Source organism: Prunus dulcis, chromosome 2, assembly GCF_902201215.1.
Source record: "Prunus dulcis chromosome 2, ALMONDv2, whole genome shotgun sequence".
Taxonomy (NCBI): domain Eukaryota; kingdom Viridiplantae; phylum Streptophyta; class Magnoliopsida; order Rosales; family Rosaceae; genus Prunus; species Prunus dulcis.
Window position 1 is genome coordinate 24,569,801 of NC_047651.1, and position 24,575 is coordinate 24,594,375.

Here is a 24,575-nt window from a genome sequence, read left to right on the forward strand (position 1 = left end):
TAATCACAAGATGAAAAATCAACCTAGGCACGCGTGTAAAATTTTGAAAACAATAAAAATGGTATAAGAGGCCTATAATAGTTGCAAATGTGTCTCATGCCAATAAAAATGAATTGATAATACCCTGTGAATCTGTGATGGTGTCCCAAAACTCCTCTTGTTTTTTTTTTCTAAATTGGTGTTACTTCGAATAACTATTCATAGTAACTGAGTTGACCTTCCAATTTCGTGTATGACCAAAACTGAACTAGTGTATTCAGGAATTGCCACGTAGACATAGCCAGGAAGACAGAACAGAAGAAGCTGGCTGAGGCTCCATCCACTCACGCTCACCACTGTTTTTATAACGTGCTTTCCAACAGTTAAAAACTCCTCCTCACAACTGTCGCCAAAAACCCACGCTTCCCATTTCTTTGCGTTCTGTGAGGTATCTGAGAAAGAAGGAGAGCCGGAGAGAAAGATGTGGTTTTTTAGAAGAAAAGGGCCATCTGGGTTCTCATCGTCTTCAACGGCAGAAGAAGTTACTGAAGGGATTAATGCCAGTGGTCTCACTGCCATTGTTACAGGCAAAGTCCATTTGCTTTTTCTTTCTTCAAAATTGATATCTATATATTTATTTTCTTCAACTCTTATCATGCTATTTTGTGCAGTATATTTTCATCTCTTCATAAGATTTTACAGTTGGAAGATAATATGGATCCCCCATTTTCTAGTTATATGGATGACTGGATAATATTAAATCAGTTCTTGATTTACTTATAATAATAATAAAGTAGAATTTTGGATAGTGGTAGGTACCTAACATGCTAATTTTTCACTTGAATCCTTTTTTGCTGATGCAGTATTGTTTTGACAATCTGAGATGAATGCGGTCTAGTTTTGTGTTGTGGGGTCCATTTCTTGTTCCATATTACTCAACAATCAACAATCCAATATTATGTATCAAAATTTACCCTCTTTCGGAATCAGTTTTCTTTTATGGAAATAGAATGATTGTGTCCATCCTTGATATATCAAGCACTGTAAAAAGAAAAATTCCCTGAAGTTGTGGAGTGTGGCATTTGTAGCCGTTTATGTCCAACACTTTTATGCAACTGCAGTTTTCATTCAAAATAAGAATTGACACAGGAAGTTTACACAGATCTTAAAGTTCTTACATGGTCTTATGGGCATTTTTTTTAATATTTGGCTCTGCATATTTTCATTGCAGGAGCATCCAGTGGTATTGGCACCGAAACTACACGTGTTCTTGCACTGCGTGGTGCCCATGTGATTATGGGAGTGAGGAATATGGCTGCTGGTAAAGATGTGAAAGAAGCAATAGTTAAGGAAATCCCCACTGCCAAAATTGATGCCATTGAATTGGATCTCAGTTCATTATCATCTGTGAGGAAATTTGCCTCAGAGTTTAATTCCTCTGGTCGTCCTCTAAACATTCTAATGTAAGGGTGCAAGTTTTGTCACATTTTGTCTTATCATTCCCTAGCAGTGTCATATTCATAACCCCGCTGTGTCTCAAAAAACTCACCTGTGATAACTTTACTTTTCTTTCATAAGTAACAATGCAGGAATTATGGCCACCCCTTTCATGCTTTCGAAAGACAACATAGAACTTCAGTTTGCCACAAACCACGTAGGTATGTTGCATTGATTAGATCATGAAAATGGCATTTTAAAGTATTGTTTGTTTTTAGCTGTCCTAATGGACTGAATGTTTTGTCTTTTCCCAATTTGAGCAAATAAACATTCAAGCGAGATGACTGCTTATATGTCTGTTAAAATCTTGTTTATCTCCCGCCCTCCTTCCTCTCCATTGCCATCTTGCTGCACACAGAATTGTGTGACTTACGTGGAAAACCAGACACATAAGATTAATGTGCAATACTTGTCCCATTCTTTTCCTGATTTTGCAGGTCATTTTCTTTTGACAAATCTTTTATTGGATACTATGAAAAAAACAGCACGTAAAAGCAGCAAAGAAGGGAGAATTGTAAATGTGTCCTCAGAAGCTCACCGGTATCCATATCGGGAAGGAATCCGTTTTGATAAAATTAACGACCCATCAGGGTAACAATAAGACAACCCTTACTTTTGAGATATTATTTTATATGTTAGTGTGTGATTTACACCTTGTTTTTTTAATTAAAGGTGGATTGAAGGGAGTTACAAATTCAATTCTGATACCTTATCAGTACATGTGCACGGCTTAGCCGCATAGCATGGTTATCTAATACATTTTTGTTGATAGCATATGCTGTGAATGGAGAATTCTATATGCTTTATCTGAGTTTGGACCGGCTCTGCAGGTATAGCAGTTTTGCTGCATACGGTCAATCCAAGCTTGCTAACATTTTGCACGCTAATGAGCTTGCAAAACGTTTAAAGGTATATTGTCTTCTCCCAGACCCAGGTGAAATGAATTAGACAACAAATGAATGGTGCCAGAGTTCATCAATGGCCTCTTTAAAATCCAACTTTTAGGCAACTGTTCACGCTTATATCACTGCTTTTGTATTATATTCTTGCTGAATTGGCAATCAGCAACTTTTTCACGAAATGTTTCTTTTTCTCCATCCGTCTTACATTTTCAAAAAAGTTGGCATTGGAGGCATAAGAATTTTCTGTTATTTATCTTGAGAGGGAGTGCTTCTTCAGTACCTCAGCAGAATCATCATTCATGAAAATAGCAGCTTGCATCCATATACGTGTATTTTTCTACGTACGTATTCTCTTTTTTTGTTATTTGTGATTGTTTCTTCAACAGGAAGATGGAGCAGATATAACTGCAAACTCACTTCACCCTGGTGCAATTGTTACGAATCTTTTCCGTCACAACAGCACCATTAGTGGTAAGCCCTTCACTTCAGCACGAAAACTACATGAAGAAAAAGGAAACTTTGACGAGGAGGCTCCTGTATTCATTATGTGCTTAGTTTCAGATATTTATACTTTTGGTCTTCTGGTTTGATGCAGGGCTTGTTAATTTGCTCGGTAGAGCTGTGCTTAAAAGTGTTCAGCAGGTAAGCTATCCAACTTATAGAGCAAATAGAAGATGATGTAAATTTGAATAATCCGAAAAATATTTTGTTTCAAATTCACTCTCTAAACTCTTTGAATTTAGAATATGATTGTTTATGAACTTTGTCGATTATAGGGTGCAGCAACAACATGCTACGTGGCACTGCATCCACAAGTGAAGGGGGTAACAGGTGAATATTTTTCAGACAGTAACCTAGCCAAGCCAAGGCCACAAGGTCAAGACTTGGACTTGGCGAAGAAACTCTGGGATTTCAGCATGGTTTTGGTGAAATGATTTTCTGGAAACTCATCACATAATACTGTAATTGCTATATAAACATTTACATAATGCACATTGGATATTCCCTTCAAACGACAGAGATTGGTTTGTCGTTTGACATCTTGTATTAACTTCAGAAATTTCATCTTTCAGTAAACTCATACCTTAAAACCACAACTCCTAATCATACTTTTGCTTGCTTGTTCAACTTGCTAATCACATGCCACGTGGCAACCCAAGAAGATATAAGAGAAACATGTGGTCAGATTTCTTCATTTCACTTAAGTGGATGATGTACAGTACATACATACATACATGATACAAGAAAGAAATGAGGTACAAGAGTATACAATGTTACACATGAGCCTGCAATAAATCAGTACAAGAAACAGAATGTGCAGGCTTCAAAAATCCCCAACTGACTATTTCGTTAACCAAATCAGGACCCCAGCTCAGTCTCCCGTCTTCTGTACAGCAGTTTCAGACACTAAAAATTGTTCCAAAGCTAATAGTTTTCCCTCTTAGGCTCCTTCTTAGCCTCTCTCTCTATATGAACATCTCAAAAAATATACATTTCTTGCTGCTTTGAGTATTTTCTTACCGAAGAAACTGCAATACATTTGGATCATCAGAAGCCATCCTCGTCAGGCGAAATCAAGCTTTCATTGCTCCAATCAGTCAAGCACTCAACTTTGTACAAGTCAAAACCGCGTCACGTTCTATGTACTATAAAAGTCTATTATTTGTCAGGAATTGAGCTTGACATGCATGATTTCAGAATCAGATCTCGTCTGGCTTAGCTTACCAAATGCCATAAGCCTGAACACTAAGCCATGCAAAAGAGTTGCCTGCTTCCAGCCACTAACTTTCCAAAGCTTCAACCTTATTCCACAGTTCTTCAACTTTGCGTCCTTATTGTACAAATATAATTTCCTTTGCAGTTCAACATGATGGATAGCTGATCCAGTATATCCAAGAATGGTCTGATTAACTTGAGAGCTTGAACTGATTGGTGGGTCCATCAAAATTAGTTAGACACCATTTGTGCGGCTGGGCAAAGGAGAGTTGGGACTTAAATCCAGTGACAAGTTCATCTTAACATGATCCTTAAGGAGTTGGCGAGACACACGATCAGCCAAAACTGACTGTCCATCATACTGCTCCGCATGAGCAGGCCTTACAAATTGCTTTCCCAGAACATCATTCTCACAAGGCATCAGTTCTGAGAAGATATGAGACCCTGGCTGCTTCCCTCGAAACATGTCAGGACATGAATTGTGATAGGAGGGCCCATTGACATAGAAACCATTCATCGGCTTTGAAATGCCTCCAAAACCCTCTTGCAAGTTGATGGACTGTTTCATGTGAATAAATGGAATGGCACCGCTGCCACCTGTGAGAGGTGTGGATGAGCCCGAAGTGGTGCGCGGGCTAGATATAGGAGAAGGTGACATTCTTCCATTTAGGTGTGGTGGTGACCTTGAGTGCAATAGAGGACTTCCGATGGGTGAGACGGGGCATGATATGTTCCTTGGAATATGGATCTCACTGGAGTTTAGGAAAATAAGATCAAACCAAAATCTTATTATCAAAATGTTGTTGTAATCATCATCAGGGAGAAACATATAGAGAGAGAGATATATATATATATATATATAAAGGGGGAGAGAGAGAGAGAGAGAGAGAGAGAGAGAGAGAGAGAGAGACCTGGTATGGTTATTAGTTTTTGAAACTCTAGATGAATGAATTGCAAGCCTATCTGAATCCAAGTTGGAGAAATTCCTTGCTTGTCCAATGCCCTGACAATGATCAATAAAACACAACAGATGAAAATAAGAAGCAACAAGAGAGGACTCATAAACTTTATAGCATGCACTATGCTCAAACATAAATAGAGAATGAGCACAAAACTACCAACACCATAAGATACAAATTTTACATTTGTGGTAAGAATGGAAGTCATACCAGTGCTTTCACTCCATTTGTAATCCCAGAGGGTGGATCAGAAGGCTCAAGACCCAAGATAGGCCTTTCCAAAGGTGCAGCATATTTCACAAAAGGATGCTCCAAAAGCTGAGCAGCTGTAGGACGATGGAGTGGATTTCGCTGTAAGCATTGCCTTATGAAATCCTTTCCATCATCCAAGAGGTGATCTGGAATTGCTGGCAGTTCCCTACTATTCCCAATCTTAAACATGGCAGCAACCTATTAACCGCAAAAAGAATATATTTATACAATGAAAAGAAAAAACAAATAATGAACATGTTTCAAATATACACAACTTATTATTACACGAGCCTCAAACATGAGAGAATGCTTGAATCAGCTGCTATGATCTCAGTCTCAAATTCAAATAAAAGCTTTCATCACTAGATCTAAATTCTTACCCCTTCATACTGGCTCCAAGGTGGTTTTGTTGTAGCCATTTCCAAAACAGTGCACCCAAGACTCCATATGTCCACAGCAAGGTTGCAACCACTTGAGTTTTTTATAACCTGGGGACGCAACAGAAGTGAAGATTAGGTAAAACCATCACAAAGTACGTCACCAAGGAGATGAAGGGGAAAACTAGAAACAGTCTAACCTCAGGTGCCATCCAGTAAGGGCTTCCCTTAAATGATAAGGGACATGACTGGCCAGTGATCTGCGAAGCACACAAGATAAGTTTGGAGAGCAAGATTGATCCACATAATTAAGGTCAAGCAGGCTTGTTCTGTGGTATATAATATATTAGCAACTAGAAAGTAAATATGGAGAAAAAAGTTCCAGCCGCAAACTCATGCAATTTCATTTAAGATCACAGTCTTATCAATTATGCTCTTTGCATGCATTCACAAAAGCTCTCGACAAAGTAGAATCTGCTGATAGGAATATGAAAATGATAATGCGAACCACAACCAACCATTACAAAAGCAATCCTATTTCCCTATTCTTCTGGTCTCACGTGCATAATTTAATAGTCATTTCATTTAACAACACTTAATATGAAAAGTAAAAATGCCTATGCTTACATGCTTTGCCATCCCAAAGTCTGCTAACTTGACACGTCCATTTGGGTCTACAAGTATATTTGCTCCTTTAATATCCCTGTACAAAAGAACACACAGTTTTATAGAGATGAAAGATGCTTAATGTCCAGTATATACATTACAATCAGTATACTGCAATGGCTGAGCTTGAAATTACTCGATCAAAAATAGGTAATGATACCTGTGGACGGTATTTTTAGCATGTAAATATGCAAGTCCCGACAAGATTTGCTGAGTATAACTGCGAATTGCTAGTTCACCAAATTGCCCATACTCTTGGAGAAGTTTATATATGGAGCCGCCAGATACATACTCCAAATATATATACAGCCTATCACCAACCTGTTATACGAATGACTATCAGCTTACATCAAGTAGAGTACAATGGTACTTGAATCTTCAATCAGAAATTAATGATGCAGATAAGTGGCTTTATGGCAGACCAATTAAGAGTACCATGCTTAGCTTGCTAAAGACCTGTGAACTGACAAGTACTGAATACATATAGCATTAACTTCTTCAGAGTCACTCTTGTCATAACTAAACATACGATAATGACAAACAAGACAAATAAAAGATTGTCGTAAGTAATGGTAATTAAATGCGTAATATGTATAATACATAATGGATAGAAGACTTACTGATTCAGACCCATAATATTGCACAATGTTTGGATGCCGTAAACGACTCAATAAAGTAATTTCCTGTCAAAACAAGCAACATTAAAGTCAAACAAAAGACAGAAAGCATATAACGTTTGCCAAGGAAGCTTAATGACACATAAAACAGCACGATGATACCTGCATTAACTGCTTAGCACTTTCTTTGGACTTTGCATCGTCAGAAAATAATGTAACCTCCTTCATTGCACACATTTCGCCACTTTCACTAAACAAGTTAATAATATAAATCAGGTAGGATATTAACTACTAAGTGATATATATATATATATATAGAGAGAGAGAGAGAGAGAGAGAGAGAGAGAGAGAGAGGAAATATAATTTAGGTACCTACCTATTAAAACCAACATAAACGTGTCCAAATGTCCCTCTACCCAGCAGCTTTCCCTTTTTCCAGCGTGAACCAGGACTTGCTGGGTTCTCTGCCCTTCCTGGACTTCGTGGCACAGAAGGAGATGTTGCTGCTGAATTTGAATGAGAAAAGGGAGACGCATTAGAAATTGTCACAGGAGGAAGAGGCAAACGATGACTTTGTTGTTTCCCATCATCAGCCCAGCTTGTCTGTGTCTCATTGGGAGTCCCTCCTGCTCTAGGATGGATAGGTGTAACAGCACCGCTATGAATTCTTGATCCTGGGCCTGGGCTTGTCATTCTGGGACTGGGTACCGGAGAATACTCAGGGCTACCCCTGCTTTGCTGCCAAAACAATTGTCCAGACATATCCCCTCCCATTGAATTATGCCCAGAGTTGTGACCCGAACCTGGACTGGAGCAGTGGCCAGATCCAACTAGGGTGACATCTGTATAAGTTTTTGCAGCCCAGAAAGCAGTGTTCACAACTTGCTCATTGCCAAATGCTCTCATTGGACTTCTAGAAGGACTTGACTTTGAGCTGTCAGGAGCACTGCAGAATGCTCCATGATAAGGAACCTGTAGGTTTGGCACATGACTTCTTAAAGGCCTTCGTTTGGGTGATGTAGGGGAAATGTTATTACTGAAGGAAATGGCTGATTTTTTTGGCTCTCTTGACTTTATTGGGGCAACAGTGAATATCTGATCCTTCAGCATTGAACTTCAGAAAAATTGCAGTAAATTTGTCAGGGATGAGCAAGCTAAAAGAATTACAAATAAATCATGCACATCCATGCATATGCATAAAAGATGCTTACTAGTAGCATAATGGCACGTGCAACAAGTGAAAGCTCACCTGGAAGGGCTTCCCGCAGCGGTTCTATTCCCGTTGTCATAGTCAGTTGCCTGAGGGCTACGATGGCATGAGTCAGCTGGATCATCACTATCAACGGAGCTCTCACTAAAAACTGAAGCAGTGACCATATCTCCATCTAATTCTGTAGGATTTGACCTACTACCAATGCACCCAGGCATCGGGAGAGGTAGAAACAATAATGGCTTAGAGCCTTTTTCCGATCTTGGTTTTGTTGATATACTAATTCCAGAATCTGTACGACCAACATGAGCAGGATGTAGACTAGGAAGTGGAAGTGGTTGAGCATTAGTCCTTTCAGCAAAACTTTGACATCTTGAAACATTTTTGGAGGGTGAAGGGGATCTTGATTCTACAGGGGATTGACATCCCTTTTCCGAAATTGTGTCATTGCAATGTCCTTGTGACCCTCCTGATCTACCATTCACTCTACTTTCTGATGAAAATTTAAATTTCCGATGTAATGAGTCAATGAAACTTTCCTTTCCTGCCTTCTTCTTTGCTTCTTTGGACGACGACTTCCCCCACCATGAAGGCATATTTCTCATAAAAGTTTTATGGAATCAATGGGCAAGTACTCTAAAGCTATTTCATTTGCCAGCATTATAACTTATTGTACAGCACCATTACATGGGGTTATCAATCAGCTAATTTTCTCTCGATCAGTGAGTGAGATTATTAACCAGTTACTGCCCCTATACAGGTTTTGAGACCAACAGAATGTTCAGTTCTGACTTCCAGAAATGACTTTCATTAGACAGATATTAGGGAAAGCCACACCTTCCAATTCTAAAATATCAGCTAGTATTTGAATGAGTTCGCAATTAAATTCAGTGCATAACAAAAACCTGCAGGGATAAAGGCTGCAGGTCAGTAACTCTATTTCAAGGATCTCCAAATTAAATACAAGGCACAGAAGGCTATGTTGCAAAAACAACCAAAACTAAGTAAATGACACTAGGACCTAAATCTTAGTTTATAAAATTTTGTAGATCAGAGGAATCTGACCATTGCTTATGCTCGTGCCACACGCACTAACCTGGCTTAACATGACATTGACTTAATGCACTCAACAAATGTGAACCATTAAAGTTTGGAGTGCACCACTAGGTTAAATTAGCTCGCACCCACTTCTTTCCAATCCAAAAACACTAATCTTTTTTTGGTTCTCTACTAAACGCAGCAAAAAGCAAATGAAACCCATAATTTCTAATCCAAAGCTTGATAAATTGGGCACAAAAACTCCGACTTCAACGAGCGGCATGGACCCATTGGGCCAATTTTTCAATACCCAGAACACGAAATAACGGTAAGAATAAAGTTTAAAATTTCAGTTTAATCTTCTTTCACCAATTTTCTCGGGAACGAAACGAAAGATTTCGACCCCAAATTGACACAAGCACAAGCTTGCAACACAGATCTACTTACAACTAAATAACCATTGCGGAATCAACAGCTAACTAACTTAAAGAAAAATCAGAAATTTATTGTACTTAGATAACAGACATACTTACTGTAAATATTAGGAGCTGCAAAATCCGAGCTAAACCCACTTGGAATCTGGCACAAATCTCAACGATGAACTTGATGAACTTCTTCTGATTGCACCGTGAAATAGCTCAGAAAACAAACCCCTAAAAATCAAGGGCGCAACGCGAGTAATGGGATAAAGAGGATTTTGATGTATTTTCTTGCATTGAAAGGTTGAAGAGAATCGTCGCTTTTAGAGAGAGAGAAAAAAAGAGAGAGAGCATGTCTGAGCATAAGACATTAATAAGTTGTCTGAAGCTGATTTTTGTTTTTTATATTTTTTAAAAATTTTAATACGGATGATTGATGAAATATTTAATTAATGTTAGGATTTTATTTTTTCAAAACTAATGACATCTAAACTATGTTTACTAATTCATAATTGAGAGAGGAATAATTGAATTGATGAGGAATTAAATTGAGGATGAGTCAAAATCTGGATTACATGAAGATGTTTACTAAATTATTTAGAATTGGGGTATGTGAGGATATAATTGGTAGAAAAATATGAATCCTTGATGGGTTGATTCTCTAGTAGTAAGAATATTACTTCCCACCCAAGAATTCAATTCCTCCAAAATTATGAGTTGAATTTTTTGATTTTGTGTGTGCCCCAGTTACATCTTTCATTCCATGATATGAGTAAACGCACAAGTAATCTATAATTGGAGTCCAACTCTTTATTTTAATTCATAAGTAAACGCACGAATAAATAAACACGTCATGACTATTTTGTTAGAAAAAAATTGGGGGTAAATAAATTTTTGAATATGATGATATTTTTAAAGGGGATTGTAATTTCTCAAAGTCATCATTTCGTATATTCAATAATTACTTCAAAAGAAAAAAAAAAAAGAAAAATAGTGTAGTTTGTGATGTAGATGGCAGCCCTCACTTTAAAATTTAAAATCATTCCATGATTTATCAATGTACAAAAAGTAAATTGAGTCTGGCGACAACTTGATTATATGTGCCTAAGGAAAAAAAAACAACTAGATTGATACCCAACTTTTAATTATAAAGTAGTGCAGTATCTTTCTTTTAAAAAAAAAAAATTTAAACAAGAAAACATTGCAAAGTATGTTATCCAGATTGTAATTAGCAGGCTAAAAATAATTAGATGAGTGAGAGTAACCTTTAGCAAGTGAAATGCATAATTTTTTTGATTGCATGGTTCATGTATGTTGAAATTTAGTGGTGATTAAGAAACATTTGTAGCTACTCATTAAAGTAATTGTTTGGGATGGCATAATTGGGAGAGAATATAATGAGATTAAGGTTTACAGTCATATCGTACCATCATTTTATTCCAATAAAATATTGACAGGTTTTAATTGGTGGAATCAAAATAAATTGGACCATGCTACTAATTGTTAGGTTGAACTACTTTGTGTGGGTGTGTGGGTGTGTTTTTTTTATTTTTTATATTCATTATTTAAACATAATGAACTTTGTTTTCTGGGTAGGTATATTTGTTTTCTTCTTTTAATTATTAATATTTTTGTAAGGTTTTCCCAACAGGTTAATTAGGGTATATATTTAATATATATATATATATATATATATATAATCATTATGCGTGCGTGATGATTAGGAAAACTTCACTTATTGATCATGATGTGGGGGTGGTTTGATAAAGTGATTTAAACTCTCTTGGATTCAAGTTGAATGATCAACAAGTTTAAATGAGATGCAAACTATCATCTTCAACCAAAATAAAAATTAAATTAAATTAAATTAAATTGTAACCCCAGAGAGTAAATAAGTGATGATCAAACAGAAAATTCTTATAGAGTATGATGATTTCCTCAAAACAAAATAAAAGGGTAGCAGCATGTATGTGTTTTTTGCCGGAAAAAGTCATGCAATTTTCCCCATTAAAAGAAAAGATGATGTTCTTTTGACCTTTTATGTCAGCAGAGAAGGTATGCTAAATAGTAACTTACGTTTTTATTCATTTTTTGTCTTTATATTTTTTGAGTGAGAATGACAATAATATACTAAACTTATAAAAACAACACTGATGCTATGACTCGAATTGAAATCTGACCTGGAAGAGTAATTACTCCAAACCACTACAGTGGTGACCACTTTCAATTTTATCGGAGGTCCCCAAAGAGGACCATTTTTTGTCTTCTAATAAGAAAGAAAAGATTAAAAAAATAGAAAAAAGAAAATAGCTGATAGAAATTGGACGTATTGGGCTCCTTGAGTTCACTTCACTTGACTGACTTGGGTCGTTCATGTTGGCCCTATTCGGCACGTTATATATGTTGACACGACGCTCGCTGTCTTTGATTTGAGGCTGAATAATTTATCAACTTGAAATCTGAAACTTTATTCCTAGGTGATATTCGTAGCTACACATGAAACATGAGACTGTTTTTGTTTGTTCGTTTGTTTTCACGAATGTTGATAATAATCGTAGGAAAAACAAGTTTTGATTTCAAGTCACTCAACCGCAAACACGGTATGTGAAATAAGGAAAAAAAGAAGAAATGGATAAATACTCATATGAAAATTCGTTGGAGGAAAACTCTAGATAATGAAGAAGGCAAGACACAAGGGTTTGGTGCTGGAGATAAAAGATGGCCAATCTAATCTACACGGGGGGTCAAGGGTCAAGGGTCAAGGGGAGATGTAACTAGGCTATTCACAGGAGAGGAGAGCAAAACTTGTCGGGTCCTTAGTTGCTTGCACGTGGCATGTTCCCTTTCCACACAAGAAAGATACTTCCTTTCTGTAAATTAGGGTTAGGTCAGCTTCAGTTCTTACTTTCATCAATGTTACTTAGATCATACTTGATTGAAATGGCTTCTAACTTCCAAGTCATCATAATTTCTTATTTTTATTTTTATTTTATTTTCTAATCTTGTTACATAATGTCATGATTTTTTCAAGTATACACCACCTATTTTGTATTTCATGGATGAAAAAAGGCCAAAAAAAGAGAGCCCATAAAAGTAAAAGCCCATCCTTCAAACCCACCACATCATGGTAAAGGCCCAATTCTTAAGGGGTTGTTTGGTACGCTGGACTGTCATGAACTAGACTAAATACTAGGATTGTCTTGGATTGACTTGGATTGACTTGGCTTGGCATAAGCTGGATAAGCCTAGTACTGCGTTTGGTGCACGATTGGATTATGACTAAAATTTTAAAATTTTAAAATTTAAAAAGAGAGCAAATGAATTTTTTATTATTATATTATTTTTACTTTTCTTCTCTCTCCCTCTACTCTTTCTTCTTCATCTTCTCTCTCCGTCTTTTCTTTTTCATCTCTTCTTCTCCCTGCTCTCTCTCTCCTCTTCTTTTCAATCTGTATTCTCTCTTCTTCTAATTTCTACCCCACCGAAAAACATCATCCAGTTCAGATACTTTGGCTTTGGTGTGAAAAGTAATTTGCAAAAACAAATTTGAGGGAGAGGCAGGAGCTCACACCTAAATCATGGCAGAAATCCATAGCCCACACCAAAATCATCATCCACAAAAAAAACTTGAGAGAGAGAGAGAGAGAGAGAGAGAGAGGGGTAGAAGCAGACTCAAATTGATGAAGACACAAAGATAAATCGTGGAACAGCTTCAATCGCCGTGGTGGTTTGTCGTCGCCGACAACGACTGCTGTCGTCATCTGCCATCGTTGTTACTGCCTGCCATCGCCGTCTGCAACCCATAGTCGGTGGTTGTGATTGCTGTTTGGGTGGTCAGTGGTTGCCGCTGGCGCTTAGGTGGAGTTGGTTGCAGAGTTTTGGTCGGGACTAATAGTCCCTCATTTTCACATGGGTTTAGCTAAGAAAACCTAAGAATGTGTTTTTGGTGGGCCTGGGATTACTAATCCCACTTAATATTAGGACCAGGTGACAACAAACATGGAATTAACTTTTAGCCAAGCCAATTCAAGCCAAGAAGGTGTAACAAACAAGCCCTAAGAGCACTTCTAGTGGAAGGCCTTTTGCCAGGGCAGGAAAGGGCCTAGCCCACGAGACGTCTCCAGCGTGCAAGGGCAAGCCTGGGCAAGGCGTCGGGCCCACCAACCTAGGCAAGCCCACAAGCATAATCAGCCCGTGTTGCTGCCTAGGCAAGTGATGTAATGCTGATGTCATAACGATGTCAGCAACCAATTTAAATAACAAAAAAATTGAAAAAAAAAAAACCAAGAAAATCATAATTTTATTTATTTATTTATAAATACCTAACCATATTCTTTTCTTCCCATACCAAAACTCTATACAAATACCTCCCCTCATATCTCATGTAAATAGTGGTTGCCCTGGAGTTGCCTTGGCAATAGGTGAAAACACAAGCAGCCTTTTTTAAAGGCTGCCACTATTCATGTGAATAGTAACATACTTTGCTTCCTCTTGCTCTTTGCTATGGCAAATGGGCAGAAGTGCTCTAAACCCTATTCCAAAAGGTTGACGATTTTTGTTTTTTGGTTTTATGTTTTCATTGACATTGATCTTTCCTTTGTACAAAAGTTTCACTTACAACAAGATTGATTAAATCAAACGCACCAACCAGGGAAAACATGATCAATCATCTTATCAGTGTCAAACCAATGGCAGTAACTAAAAGAGTGGAGGGGACGCCAAATTTAAGATGACTCCAGAAGGATAAAGTGTATGCAAGGTATGGGGATTGGCGAGCCTGTTCACACACTATCAAGTTGGCTGCCGATCCCAACAGTGATAGATTTCCTGCCACCGTGCTCACCCAAGCTAAAAGGAGCCATGCCTTCTTCTCCTCTGCCGCAGAAATTGCAGCCGCCGATGCTGCCACCCGTGCTCCAAGCAACAGAACTAGCCAACAGAAAGAAAGAAAAGAAGAAGAAAAAAAACATGTTAAGTGGCAGCTCAAGTTTTGAGATCATTAGCTGTTGGTGTTCTTCAACTAGACATTAGAATCGTAAAAATAAATACAGCAACATACCAGTTGGTACATTTGAAGCCAAATTTGATAGCACAAGTATGGTAAGGGCAAGAACAGCTATCCCAGTAGCACGATCAATATGTGCATGGGGCTCCATGAAGTCCCAGAGAGCGCTTGGAATACCAGTTTTGTTAAACCCTTCGACGGTTATAAACATTCCACAGAAGAAAACTAAAAGTGAATACGAGACCTGCTCAAAGTAGAGAGAGAAAAAAAACAAAGTTATCAGAAGTGTAATCTAACATACAGAGAGAGGAGCATATGCTTGTAAAATATACCTTTTCTAGGCTTGGCCGAGCATCTGTGAAATCAAGAACCACTAGAGCAAGTGCAGCAGTAATTGCACACCATGACATATTCAGGCCCATAAGCAATGCAATCAGCATTCCTACAGTAACAAGGTAAACACCAGATTTCCACAGCAATCTTTTCCATCTTGTGGTCAGATTTTCCTTCCCTTCCAAAGACTCTGTAGGACATGCATCTCTCAGTGTATTGTTTGACGCAGCCCTTTCCGATAGGATCGTTTCCTCCCTTTTGTGAGAAGACACATCAACTATCTCCTCTTTTGATGCAATTGAATTTCTTGCAGAGTCCAAAGCACCACTATGAACGTTGTTTATTTCATTCTCACTTGAAGGTAAACGGTTTCTAAGAGTCTCAACATTATCTATGTTCCCACTAAAATTTGGAGAACTTTTCACATCTGCGGTTTCTAATCTAGAGTTCCATTCTTGGGATTTTAAGGATGCACTATGTGACAATGTGGCTGGTGAAAACCGATGAGAACTTACGTCCTCTTCTACAACAACTTCTCCAGCTGGATCTTCCTCGTCCTTATGAACAGACAACAATCTCCAGAACATACATAAAAGGATTAAAGCGTTCACAAAAATTCCCACAAGCATTGCAGGGAGAATTCCGATCACAAATTTTCCGAAAGGAATCTTACTCTGAACAGCTATAACCAAGTTCTGAGGATTACCAATTGGAGTTGCTGCAGACCCAATATTTGCACTTGAGGCAAGGGCAAGTAGGAATGGATGAGGTGGGAGGTTATGCTGTTTTGCAACTTTTAAAACAAATTCAGTCAAAACCACGCAAGAGGTATCATTGGTGAAGAGAGCACTGGAAATTGCAGAAATCAAGCAGATTCGACAGAGCAGATCCTTTGCTCCTTGGGTTTTCCACAAGAGCAACTTACCCAAATATTTGAACATATCTGCTCTTTCAAGGTAAATACTGACAACCATTGTCCCAAACAAAAGACCAAGGATTGGGAGATCAATAGCAGCATATGCTTGGTCAGGAGTTAAGACTCTGAAAATAACCATAAGCATTGCTCCTAGGAGGGACCCTGCAGTTCTCCCAATTGGCAGAAAAGGGACAGCCGGGAACACTGCCAATACCCAAAAGACTGCAAAGGCAATTGAGCCAAGAACCACTTTCACAGAAGAAGCCATGGCCATTTTTCCAATTTAAGAAGCTCAGAATCTTATTCTTGACATATACATATGAAATTCCAAAGGCTTGAGAATATATTAAGAACCCCGCAGCTAACGATAGCATGCATTAATACAGGCCAAAAATGTAAAGACCCTGAACAGGGAAACCAATTGCACAATCAGATTAAGTAAAGATTCAACTTTAGACACTGAAATAGACATACAAGGTGTTGCTATGAATCTGAAGCAGCAAGACAACATTTCATTCAAGACCTGATCAAACAGCTGCAATGAAAACAGGAACTAAACAACAAGTTCAGTATAAGTAGTAGTATTGCAACTTCGCGTGGACTGTGAAGCTCAGTAAATAACAAGAAGAAAACCAGCCAAGATTGAAACTTTCTTACTGTCTAATCGTAAATTCTATACATAATAGAAATTTACAAAGATAGTATTAAGGGAAGAAAAAGTCAATGCCAATGTTTCATGTCCATCTAAAAAAGAAACCCATATCCAAAAATTTGCTATGACGAACTCAATAATATTGAGGGATCCGGACACACAATATGAAAAGATAACCACACGTATAATAATCTGTTTCAGATAGGGTATTAGACAGAAAAAAAGGTGCATATATTATTGCTACTCCGGCCCCAAAGCAACATAATCTCACCTCAACATGCCGTTCTGCAGCTGTCAAAATCAGAAGAACATTGTATGTATAACTGTACTGCAAAGCAAACACTCCATGAAACAGAAAGTTCTTGGTTTTGGATTAGATGATAGGCAGATTCCAACTTTTCTATTTCAGCTAAATTAAATAAAAGAGGTGTTCGCTGAGCTTCTTCTCGGTTTCCATATCTAAAAGCGAAGAACTTTTATATGAAGCGTTCCCTGATTATCTTGTAATCCTTGCTGTTCTGAAAACTTATTTACTGTTTGATGCTCTTGCGTGGTAGACTCGTACCCATCTCATCACAAGAACTTTTTGTCCCAAAAAATCTAAGATAAACAAAAATGCCTTCTTTTTTTGTAATGTTACGTGGATTAATGAAATATGCCAGTGAAAAAAAAAAAGGATTTTTTTTTTTGTTTTAGGCAAAATGTTTTCTTTCTGATGATGTAAATATTGGGTAAGTTCATAACCTTTTCTCTAACTTCTTCTGAGTTTTAATGGAAAATGACAAGTTTGTACTATATTTTAGTGAGACCGACAAAAAGATAATGTTGCCGGTGGGATTAGAGATTCGACTGCTCATGATATTTACTCAACTTACTGGAAATTTGGAAGTTGTAACTTGTAAAATCGGATGGGGGTGGGGTGGGACCGTGGGATGGGAAGCAAAAGACAGATTGTGACATGGTGTTCCAAGATGTTTTCCCTATGCTAATCATATAATTATTTTTCTCATAAGATGACAGGGAAGTAAGACTAACTAGGAACAGTACCAGGTTTATGCAGCAACTTTAAAAAATGCACCTCTTCTATATTTTTTGTACCGACCAAGTGAGGTCCAAATAAAATCTGGGGTGAGACCCTTCTTAGTCAAGAAACGAACGACAAAATTAGCTTCATGGTAAATGCGTTTAACATGCACAACATGAGGATGATCGCCGCGAAAAGAAACGGAGACTTTGCCCAGAAGAGCATCAACGACAATGTCGCAATACCCTTCAACCTCTAGACAACTGAGATAAGAGACCAGCACCTCAAGGCCCTGGTGCAAAGCAAAGCATTCGAGCTCCTCTTACATCTCTTCCATAGCAGCCAGTCAGCAGGCACAAATGCTTGTAACCTGTTTGTTTTTGTCTACTATCAAAACATCAAACTCAATTTGTCGCTATTGGATCTCAAGAGAGGATTATTAAAGAAGAAAATCAAATCGAATGACGCAATTAGATGCCATGAAAATAAAAAATCTTCAATCTAATTCAACACTTACGTCAGATATCGTAACCAAAACATGTGACGCACACCCTTCTTATTAAACAATCAAACATCAATAAAATCTTTCACGGGTAAGCTGGCTTCTGAGGGCATATCATTTTCGTGGGCATTAAACAATTCGAAGTCTGATATCTGAGCCCAAGACATTCCAGAAAGAGTCCAAAATGACCTTCCTGGAATGAGATTTACATCTATCTAAACTTATAAACAAACAAGCTGTCAAGGTTTTACTTTCACATAAACCTTCTGGTCTGCAATTTGCCACACTGCAAAATGCCTCTTTATCTTTATCCACCTGATGCTGATGAGCTTTGATTTTGAACCATAAAACGCTCCACATGACATGCCTATTGCTTCTTGTTTTATCATGTCTCCTGGTTTGTTGGTCACAGCCTGTTTCTTTCTAGTTTCATGATTGTAGTGGTGTTTGGGCAAGTGGGTAAGGCAGACAGAGACATGAGGTTTGGCCATTTCCGCAGCAGACATTCAATCCATTTATGCTTATCCTTGGCCAGCACCATAACCAACTTGAATGCAACTCATATATATATATATATATATATATACACATATTCAGATTCTTGTTACACTTGGTATATATCACAACTGATTTAGGCCAAAGAACCCAATTTTAGAAGACAAAAATGCATTATTAAGGGTAGTTTAACAGAGAACTTGCTGAAGTGGACCAGGTCTGGGGGGCTTGGAGCATTATTATTCCCTTCACAGGACCCTACATGGCAGATAATTGACATGAAACATATGCACAACAGCTAGAATTTGGTAGCCTTGGCAAGAATTATGATCGCACTGATATGAGTAGGCAGGCATGACCCAAACATCAAAATACCAAAGATACTTTCTGTAAGGCTCAATAAAACAGCCTCATGCTTTATGAGCCTTTTTCCAGATATGAGAGACCTACCAATATAAAAGAAGTAGAGAATTCAAAGCAGCAAGGAACGTGTAATGATTCAGAGGTTAATGCGATAATACGACCTTTTTATTACACATCCAGAAAAAATAATCAACAAACACAAAATCTATAAGTGAATCCTATCTTTTGTATAACATCAAGTAAAGAAATGTTCTAAAGAATGCTCCTTTGAGTACTCACACTAACAATTCTACAATCTATTTTCTCTCTGAATTATATTTTTAGTGCCAAAGAAACTCTCACCTCTGCAATCCATCCATCCATCCATCCATCCATCCATCAACAATGTGATCCCAGGTTTACCAAGCTATACATCAGATGGGTTAGAGGTGAAGCCATGTTGAATCATTCCTATGTCATCTAACTCCAGGTTGTAGAATTGGAAAGAAAGTCCAGTCATTACAAGGCTTAGATTCCTTAGCAGCAACATTTTTGTTAGCCCACCACTCTGAGCCAATGTTGGGCTTATTGGGAACTTCAGCCTTCGTGTTGTCAAAATTAAAGTCCTTCGTTGACCCAAGGGTGATGGATCTATGCTTCCGGTAACCTTGATCCTCCCCTTCTCCAGAAACATTTTCAGGAATTCTACTGGAACTTTCCTCAACACTAAACTCACAGTGATTACTAGAATCTGAAGATAACGCATCTCTTTCACTTGGGTATTCTGATGCTATAACCTTTGAAGATCCTGATGCAGTTCTATTTGATGCCACTGCTTTATTTGCAAGACAGCACGCAACATCTTCACCAGTCAATTCAAATGACACCCTATGATCAAATACAGTTTCTACAGTTTGACATCCACTCTCTGAGTTGGCCAGGGATGCCACCTCAGTTATCTGGTTCTCCAGAAGGAAACTGTCTCTAGAGGCAGGGCCAGGACCATCAGGCGTCAAACAGCCAGAACCCAACCTGGAACCGATTCCAGCACCATTGGGGGTCACACATCCAGAGCCTAGCCTTGAACCTAACTCATTACCATCCGGCGTTAATGACCCAGAACCTAGCCTAGAACCCAGCCCCACACCATCTGGGGTCAATGATCCAGAACCTATCCTAGAACCCCACTTACGAGTGGTGAAATGATCAAAGCCAAAGAGTTTTGGAGCTTCTCCCATGCGAAACTCAAGCACAGGGTGTCTGTCAGGAAAAGGAGAAGATGTGCCAGAATTTGAGACTGCTGATCCTGGTGATATGAGATTACCGCCCGGACTTCCTGGGTATTGTTGGTAAGGCTGGAATTCGTAGTGTGACAATGCAAACTTCTGGTTGGTACCACTATTTCTACGATTTCGGTCCAGTGAAGAAGTCAGCAGTTGAGCAAAAGGCACTTCAGGGGATGAAGGTGTAGTCAACTGCACAGATTCGGGAGGGGGAGTGAATGGAGCAGTAGATGGTTCAGTGTTGAAGGTAGAGAATACAGGTGGTGAGACTAACTGGGTCTCATATGCATAAGGGCCAATGGAAAAGATGGAAGCAGGACCACCCGGAGAGTAGGCATTGGCAGATAGAGATTTGAGGGACAGAAATCCAGCAGGTGATTGGGTAGCAGATGGTGGATCAGATGGGAGGAAAGATGCAGGAGAAGATGGAGGGGCAATGAAGGGTACTACAATTGCAGTTGAGGTTGTTTGGTTATCAATGGCAGAAACTGGAGCTCCTGGAACTACGGGCTCAGGAACGAGGACAGCATGACCAATTCGCTTGTTTTTATGAGGCCCAAAGCACCAATATAGGCTCCAGCAGCTTCCCCATCTTCTTTTCTGTAGTCAAATGATTAAAAAAAAATATTGTCAATGACTCAGCTTCAGCTGGATCATGTCTGGTTTCTTATTTACCCAGTAAGGCTCAAGCATTTCACGGATATTACATGCATCAATTTGTTATTCCAGCATCAAGGATAAAATATGTCCAGAAGCTAAAGAAAATCTTCCACATCATTTTAGCCTAGTTCATGCTCATTGATACAAACTATAAATATAATGAAGAACGAAACTTGATTTAAACTCCATAAAGTGGCTTCAATATTGAAATCCTTGACGTAAAAGGCTACAGTATATCCATGACGAGCATGAACAGACAACTAGAGGTGATAAGGACAATGATAAAGGGGATCCTACGAAAGCAGGCACTACAGAAACGGAAATAACCTGCCTTTAAAACTAAAAGCCACAAACAGAAGAAATTGAGGCCCAATTTTCAAAATGAGTATGAAGTTTCATATAAAAGCACCATTCTGCCTCATGTAGCAAATAAAACAAACTTGATCATTGAACATTTGACGGTTATGGGTTAAAGGTATCCAAGTGGAGATTGCAAATCAAAATTCCCTTGTGTTTCTACTGGCATTCTAAAAGGCGATACTGAAAAAGCTCCAAGACAACATCCCCCATGGCAAGAATGGGAAGCAGGTCCCATGCCCAATTGGATTCTTGTGACTTGAAGAATTCCTGACCCAAGCTCCAAAATCTCTGAACTACCAAATGTTGATCAGATGCCTTACAGAAAATTCTGTAAATCTGCTAGGTGCTACTAAGAAAATCTGGAATCTAAGTTACCCGCTGCTACATCAAAACATACTTGAAAGACTAGCCATTGAAATAAAATGCACTTAACTAGTACTGCATAAAGCACAATGAGGTTTCCATAAAGCAACCCACGAGTACAAAGACAATCACGTCTCCATAAAGCAAGCTATGGCTACTATCTGAAGACAGAGCAAGGTTCAGGTGTATTGCTGACCGCCAACATCATTATCTGGACTTGAAATGCATGATACAGACAAATCACGAAATAAAATGACTACTGGACTATATGATGTTAATTCAAAGGTAAAGGCATGTGGTTTGTATAACACCATGCTCTACTGGTTGCCAAAAATCCTGGGAAACAAGAAAAACAAAACCAAAATTGAAATCTTGCATTTTATACTAGTCAAGTCAATTAAATTTCTCAAATTTTTCCTCTATTATTACTATTGATTTGAGAAACCAAACACGTGATGAACAAATCAAGGCATAAGTTTTCTGAAAAAAGAAAAGGAACCAAAAAGCCAAAACAGAGAGAGAGTCGAGTGACTAAATCAAGGCATAAGTTTTCCAGACTCTAAAAAGATTCCCAAAAACACTCAAAGCTTCATACTTTTCACTTTTCAGCATTGAAAATAAGTAAAAGGAACACAAAACGCAAGATCCAACTGCTCATTTATGTGTTTCAGATTTCCACAGTTTCTCAGCAACCAATCAGAGTAAACGAAGGACCCAAAAACACAACAAATTAAACAAATTGAGATAAGAGAGAAAAAATAAAACAACACACATGCATACATATATGCCTATCATACATAACACACACATATATATATGTATGCAAGGGAGAGAGATATATACAGGGACGGTGGTGGGCTGAGGTCGAGCTTCGGCTGAGACGATGGCAGTGGCGGCGGCGTTGATAGTATCAACGCTGCTATTGACACTTCTCATGGTTGCTTAATTTGAGTTATATATTCTAGTTAATTTGTGATCCAACAAGCTCTTGCTTTTCGAGCTAATTTGTCTGCTTTTGTTTAATCTCCGGCGACCGTCTACTGTGTGTTCGGGCTATGTCACCGGAGAACGATGGATTTCCCGGCGAGATGCGAAGGACATGGCGGGTTCTGGATTTCGATCTGGTGACGAACGTTTTTGAAGCCGATGAGCCGAAGCAAGCAGACAGAGAGACAGGCAGACAGAGAGGAGGAGCTAGCTATGAATCAATGAATGCAAAATGTGAACTTGTAAATATAGAAAGAAACACTAACATTCATTAACTCCTCCTCCCCCTCCTAAATCACCTCTTTCTTTCTCTGTCTGTGGAATTGGGGCCCACTCCTTTTTTTTTTTTTCCTCCAATAAAAACCCATCTTCGCATTATTTCTTTTATTTTTTTCATGAATATTTATTAACCAGCCAAAAAAGGGCACGTGGGCTTGCCACTTGATGCATTATTCTAAGGGATGTATTTTATGATGTATTTTCTTATTGAAATACATCACAAAACATGTATGCATAAGTATGCGATTAAACAAATACCAATCAATTAATAAATATTAAATACCAATCTGTATTGTTCTAGATCCAGCAAAAATCTATGCAATATTTGTGTGTTTTCTGAGGTAAGCAAAACATAACAAAGTTTATTTAAGAGGGAAAAAAATAATTCACGACAAACACATAACATGTAACAGACTCATTTTTCTCTATTAAAATTATTTTAAAGATTTTTTATAAATATGCACATTCTAACATGTCATTAATCGTATTATATGTATTTTCCATTTCCCATAAATAAATACGACTCAATTATTAATTGTATTGAAGTAGCTTAATGTGGCCACGGGTTTAGCAAAAAATGATTAAATTTGTGCAAGTTGAGGATAATTGTATAAGTGATTGGACAACAAAAAAATTGCCCAGCTGTCTTCTCTTTCTCTCTCTCTCTCTCTGATTCGGTAATTATTTAATAACTTTTTAAGTCAAACACCCAATCAGTTAGTTAGTTAATAATAATTAACAAAAATTTATCATTCGTAATAAAAATGATTTATTATTTACAGGGGTCGTTGTAAACTTTTAAGATCCACAGGGGTCGTTCGTTGTAACTTTATAAAAGTAAATTAGACAGCTTCCTCTAGTAGCTAGAAAATAGAAGATGACATAATTGTCCTTTGGTTCTGTTCCAATTTACCGCGTCACACCATTGTTAATAATGACGTGGTGATTTTTAATGCCAAAAAGAAAAAAAAAAAAAAAAAAAGCAAACTTACTGGCGGCGTTGTGTGACCGCGTGAGATACTCGTGATTTGTAATATTCTGATTTTACGTTACGCGCGTCCCGCGCGCCTCTCGTGACCGCATTTGTGTTGCGGGCCCTACCTCCCAACGAAAACGTAAAGAAGGCCAGACATGTAAATTAGAGAAACTTTGAGGGTAAATAGAAAAATCCTTCATTTTAAATTCTATTATTATTATTTTGCAACTTCCTGTTGCTTCAATTTTTAATTAAATACAAATGCTAATTTAAACTATAAAGGACAGAAAGTTTCACACACACATTATTAAAATATCATGAAGGATCGGCTCAAGAACAAATTCACGCCCTTCTTTGCTGTGCTAGATCCTATTCACTGTTACTTCAAATTTTATAACATCGAGAAAAAGCTTTTGTCAAAGATGTCCACGTGCGGCCCATCCACTTTTAGTTTTTTTTTCCATATTATGGGTTTTTGTGGGCACCCCTCGTGCGTAAGATAGCGACACTCACACACTAAATTAAACTTGCACGGGTGGTGCTCTTCATCTTTCTCTCTCTTTGGTGGTCTCTTGGCCTCAGCCATCATCATCCCTCCATCCAAATCCAATTCATCCTTTTGCTTTCTGAAAATGATATCTCAACCCAACAAAAACACCTTTTTTCTGCTTTGCTGGTGGTGGCCTCATCACTCTGCTCTGCATGTTAAAAATTTAGAGCCTACTTTTTATTTTTTCTGACCTCTCTCACCTCTCTCACCTTATCC

At 38.1% G+C, this 24,575-nt stretch overlaps 4 protein-coding genes across 4 annotated transcripts; 1 reads left to right on the plus strand and 3 right to left on the minus strand.

The window, feature by feature from the left end:
* Positions 1-259: 259 nt before the first annotated feature.
* LOC117618655 (short-chain dehydrogenase TIC 32, chloroplastic-like) lies at positions 260-3,472 on the plus strand. Its single transcript, XM_034348328.1, has 8 exons — positions 260-566; positions 1,211-1,442; positions 1,558-1,637; positions 1,914-2,067; positions 2,307-2,385; positions 2,765-2,849; positions 2,974-3,020; positions 3,155-3,472. Exons 1-8 carry the CDS (start codon positions 461-463, stop codon positions 3,311-3,313), a joined length of 942 nt encoding a protein of 313 aa, XP_034204219.1. The 5' UTR covers positions 260-460; the 3' UTR covers positions 3,314-3,472.
* Positions 3,473-3,544: 72 nt separating this feature from the next.
* Positions 3,545-10,019, minus strand: LOC117618653 (mitogen-activated protein kinase kinase kinase YODA-like). The gene is made up of 12 exons (XM_034348325.1): positions 9,747-10,019; positions 8,215-9,080; positions 7,342-8,079; positions 7,128-7,215; positions 6,969-7,031; positions 6,509-6,669; positions 6,310-6,385; positions 5,883-5,942; positions 5,686-5,793; positions 5,264-5,503; positions 5,006-5,097; positions 3,545-4,846 (listed from the first exon to the last, which is right to left on the minus strand). The coding sequence occupies exons 2-12, from the start codon at positions 8,778-8,780 to the stop codon at positions 4,330-4,332; spliced, it is 2,709 nt and encodes a 902-aa protein (XP_034204216.1). The 5' UTR covers positions 8,781-9,080; positions 9,747-10,019; the 3' UTR covers positions 3,545-4,329.
* A 4,148-nt stretch (positions 10,020-14,167) lies between these two features.
* On the minus strand, positions 14,168-17,158 carry LOC117619946 (silicon efflux transporter LSI2). Its single transcript, XM_034350023.1, has 4 exons — positions 16,810-17,158; positions 14,970-16,290; positions 14,692-14,881; positions 14,168-14,561 (listed from the first exon to the last, which is right to left on the minus strand). Exons 2-4 carry the CDS (start codon positions 16,158-16,160, stop codon positions 14,299-14,301), a joined length of 1,644 nt encoding a protein of 547 aa, XP_034205914.1. The 5' UTR covers positions 16,161-16,290; positions 16,810-17,158; the 3' UTR covers positions 14,168-14,298.
* A 1,887-nt stretch (positions 17,159-19,045) lies between these two features.
* LOC117619274 lies at positions 19,046-22,849 on the minus strand. The gene is made up of 2 exons (XM_034349189.1): positions 22,411-22,849; positions 19,046-20,784 (listed from the first exon to the last, which is right to left on the minus strand). Exons 1-2 carry the CDS (start codon positions 22,501-22,503, stop codon positions 19,378-19,380), a joined length of 1,500 nt encoding a protein of 499 aa, XP_034205080.1. The 5' UTR covers positions 22,504-22,849; the 3' UTR covers positions 19,046-19,377.
* Between the last annotated feature and the right edge of the window lie 1,726 nt (positions 22,850-24,575).

What these genes read in the sequence shown, in the direction of transcription:
- LOC117618655 (XM_034348328.1), top strand. Translation starts at nt 461, where the DNA reads ATGTGGTTTTTTAGAAGAAAAGGGCCATCTGGGTTCTCATCGTCTTCA. An exon ending in CGTCCTCTAAACATTCTAAT is followed by an intron (nt 1,443 to 1,557) that starts GTAAGGGTGCAA and finishes TTCTTTCATAAG; the next exon opens with TAACAATGCAGGAATTATGG. An exon ending in AGCTTGCAAAACGTTTAAAG is followed by an intron (nt 2,386 to 2,764) that starts GTATATTGTCTT and finishes TTTCTTCAACAG; the next exon opens with GAAGATGGAGCAGATATAAC.
- LOC117618653 (XM_034348325.1), bottom strand. Translation starts at nt 8,780, where the DNA reads ATGAGAAATATGCCTTCATGGTGGGGGAAGTCGTCGTCCAAAGAAGCA. An exon ending in GCTAAAAATACCGTCCACAG is followed by an intron (nt 6,386 to 6,508) that starts GTATCATTACCT and finishes TCTTTTGTACAG; the next exon opens with GGATATTAAAGGAGCAAATA. An exon ending in CTTGGAGCCAGTATGAAGGG is followed by an intron (nt 5,504 to 5,685) that starts GTAAGAATTTAG and finishes TGCGGTTAATAG; the next exon opens with GTTGCTGCCATGTTTAAGAT.
- LOC117619946 (XM_034350023.1), bottom strand. Translation starts at nt 16,160, where the DNA reads ATGGCCATGGCTTCTTCTGTGAAAGTGGTTCTTGGCTCAATTGCCTTT. An exon ending in CTCGGCCAAGCCTAGAAAAG is followed by an intron (nt 14,882 to 14,969) that starts GTATATTTTACA and finishes TACTTTGAGCAG; the next exon opens with GTCTCGTATTCACTTTTAGT. An exon ending in GGCTTCAAATGTACCAACTG is followed by an intron (nt 14,562 to 14,691) that starts GTATGTTGCTGT and finishes TCTGTTGGCTAG; the next exon opens with TTCTGTTGCTTGGAGCACGG.
- LOC117619274 (XM_034349189.1), bottom strand. Translation starts at nt 22,503, where the DNA reads ATGAGAAGTGTCAATAGCAGCGTTGATACTATCAACGCCGCCGCCACT. An exon ending in CTCAGCCCACCACCGTCCCT is followed by an intron (nt 20,785 to 22,410) that starts GTATATATCTCT and finishes ATTTGACTACAG; the next exon opens with AAAAGAAGATGGGGAAGCTG.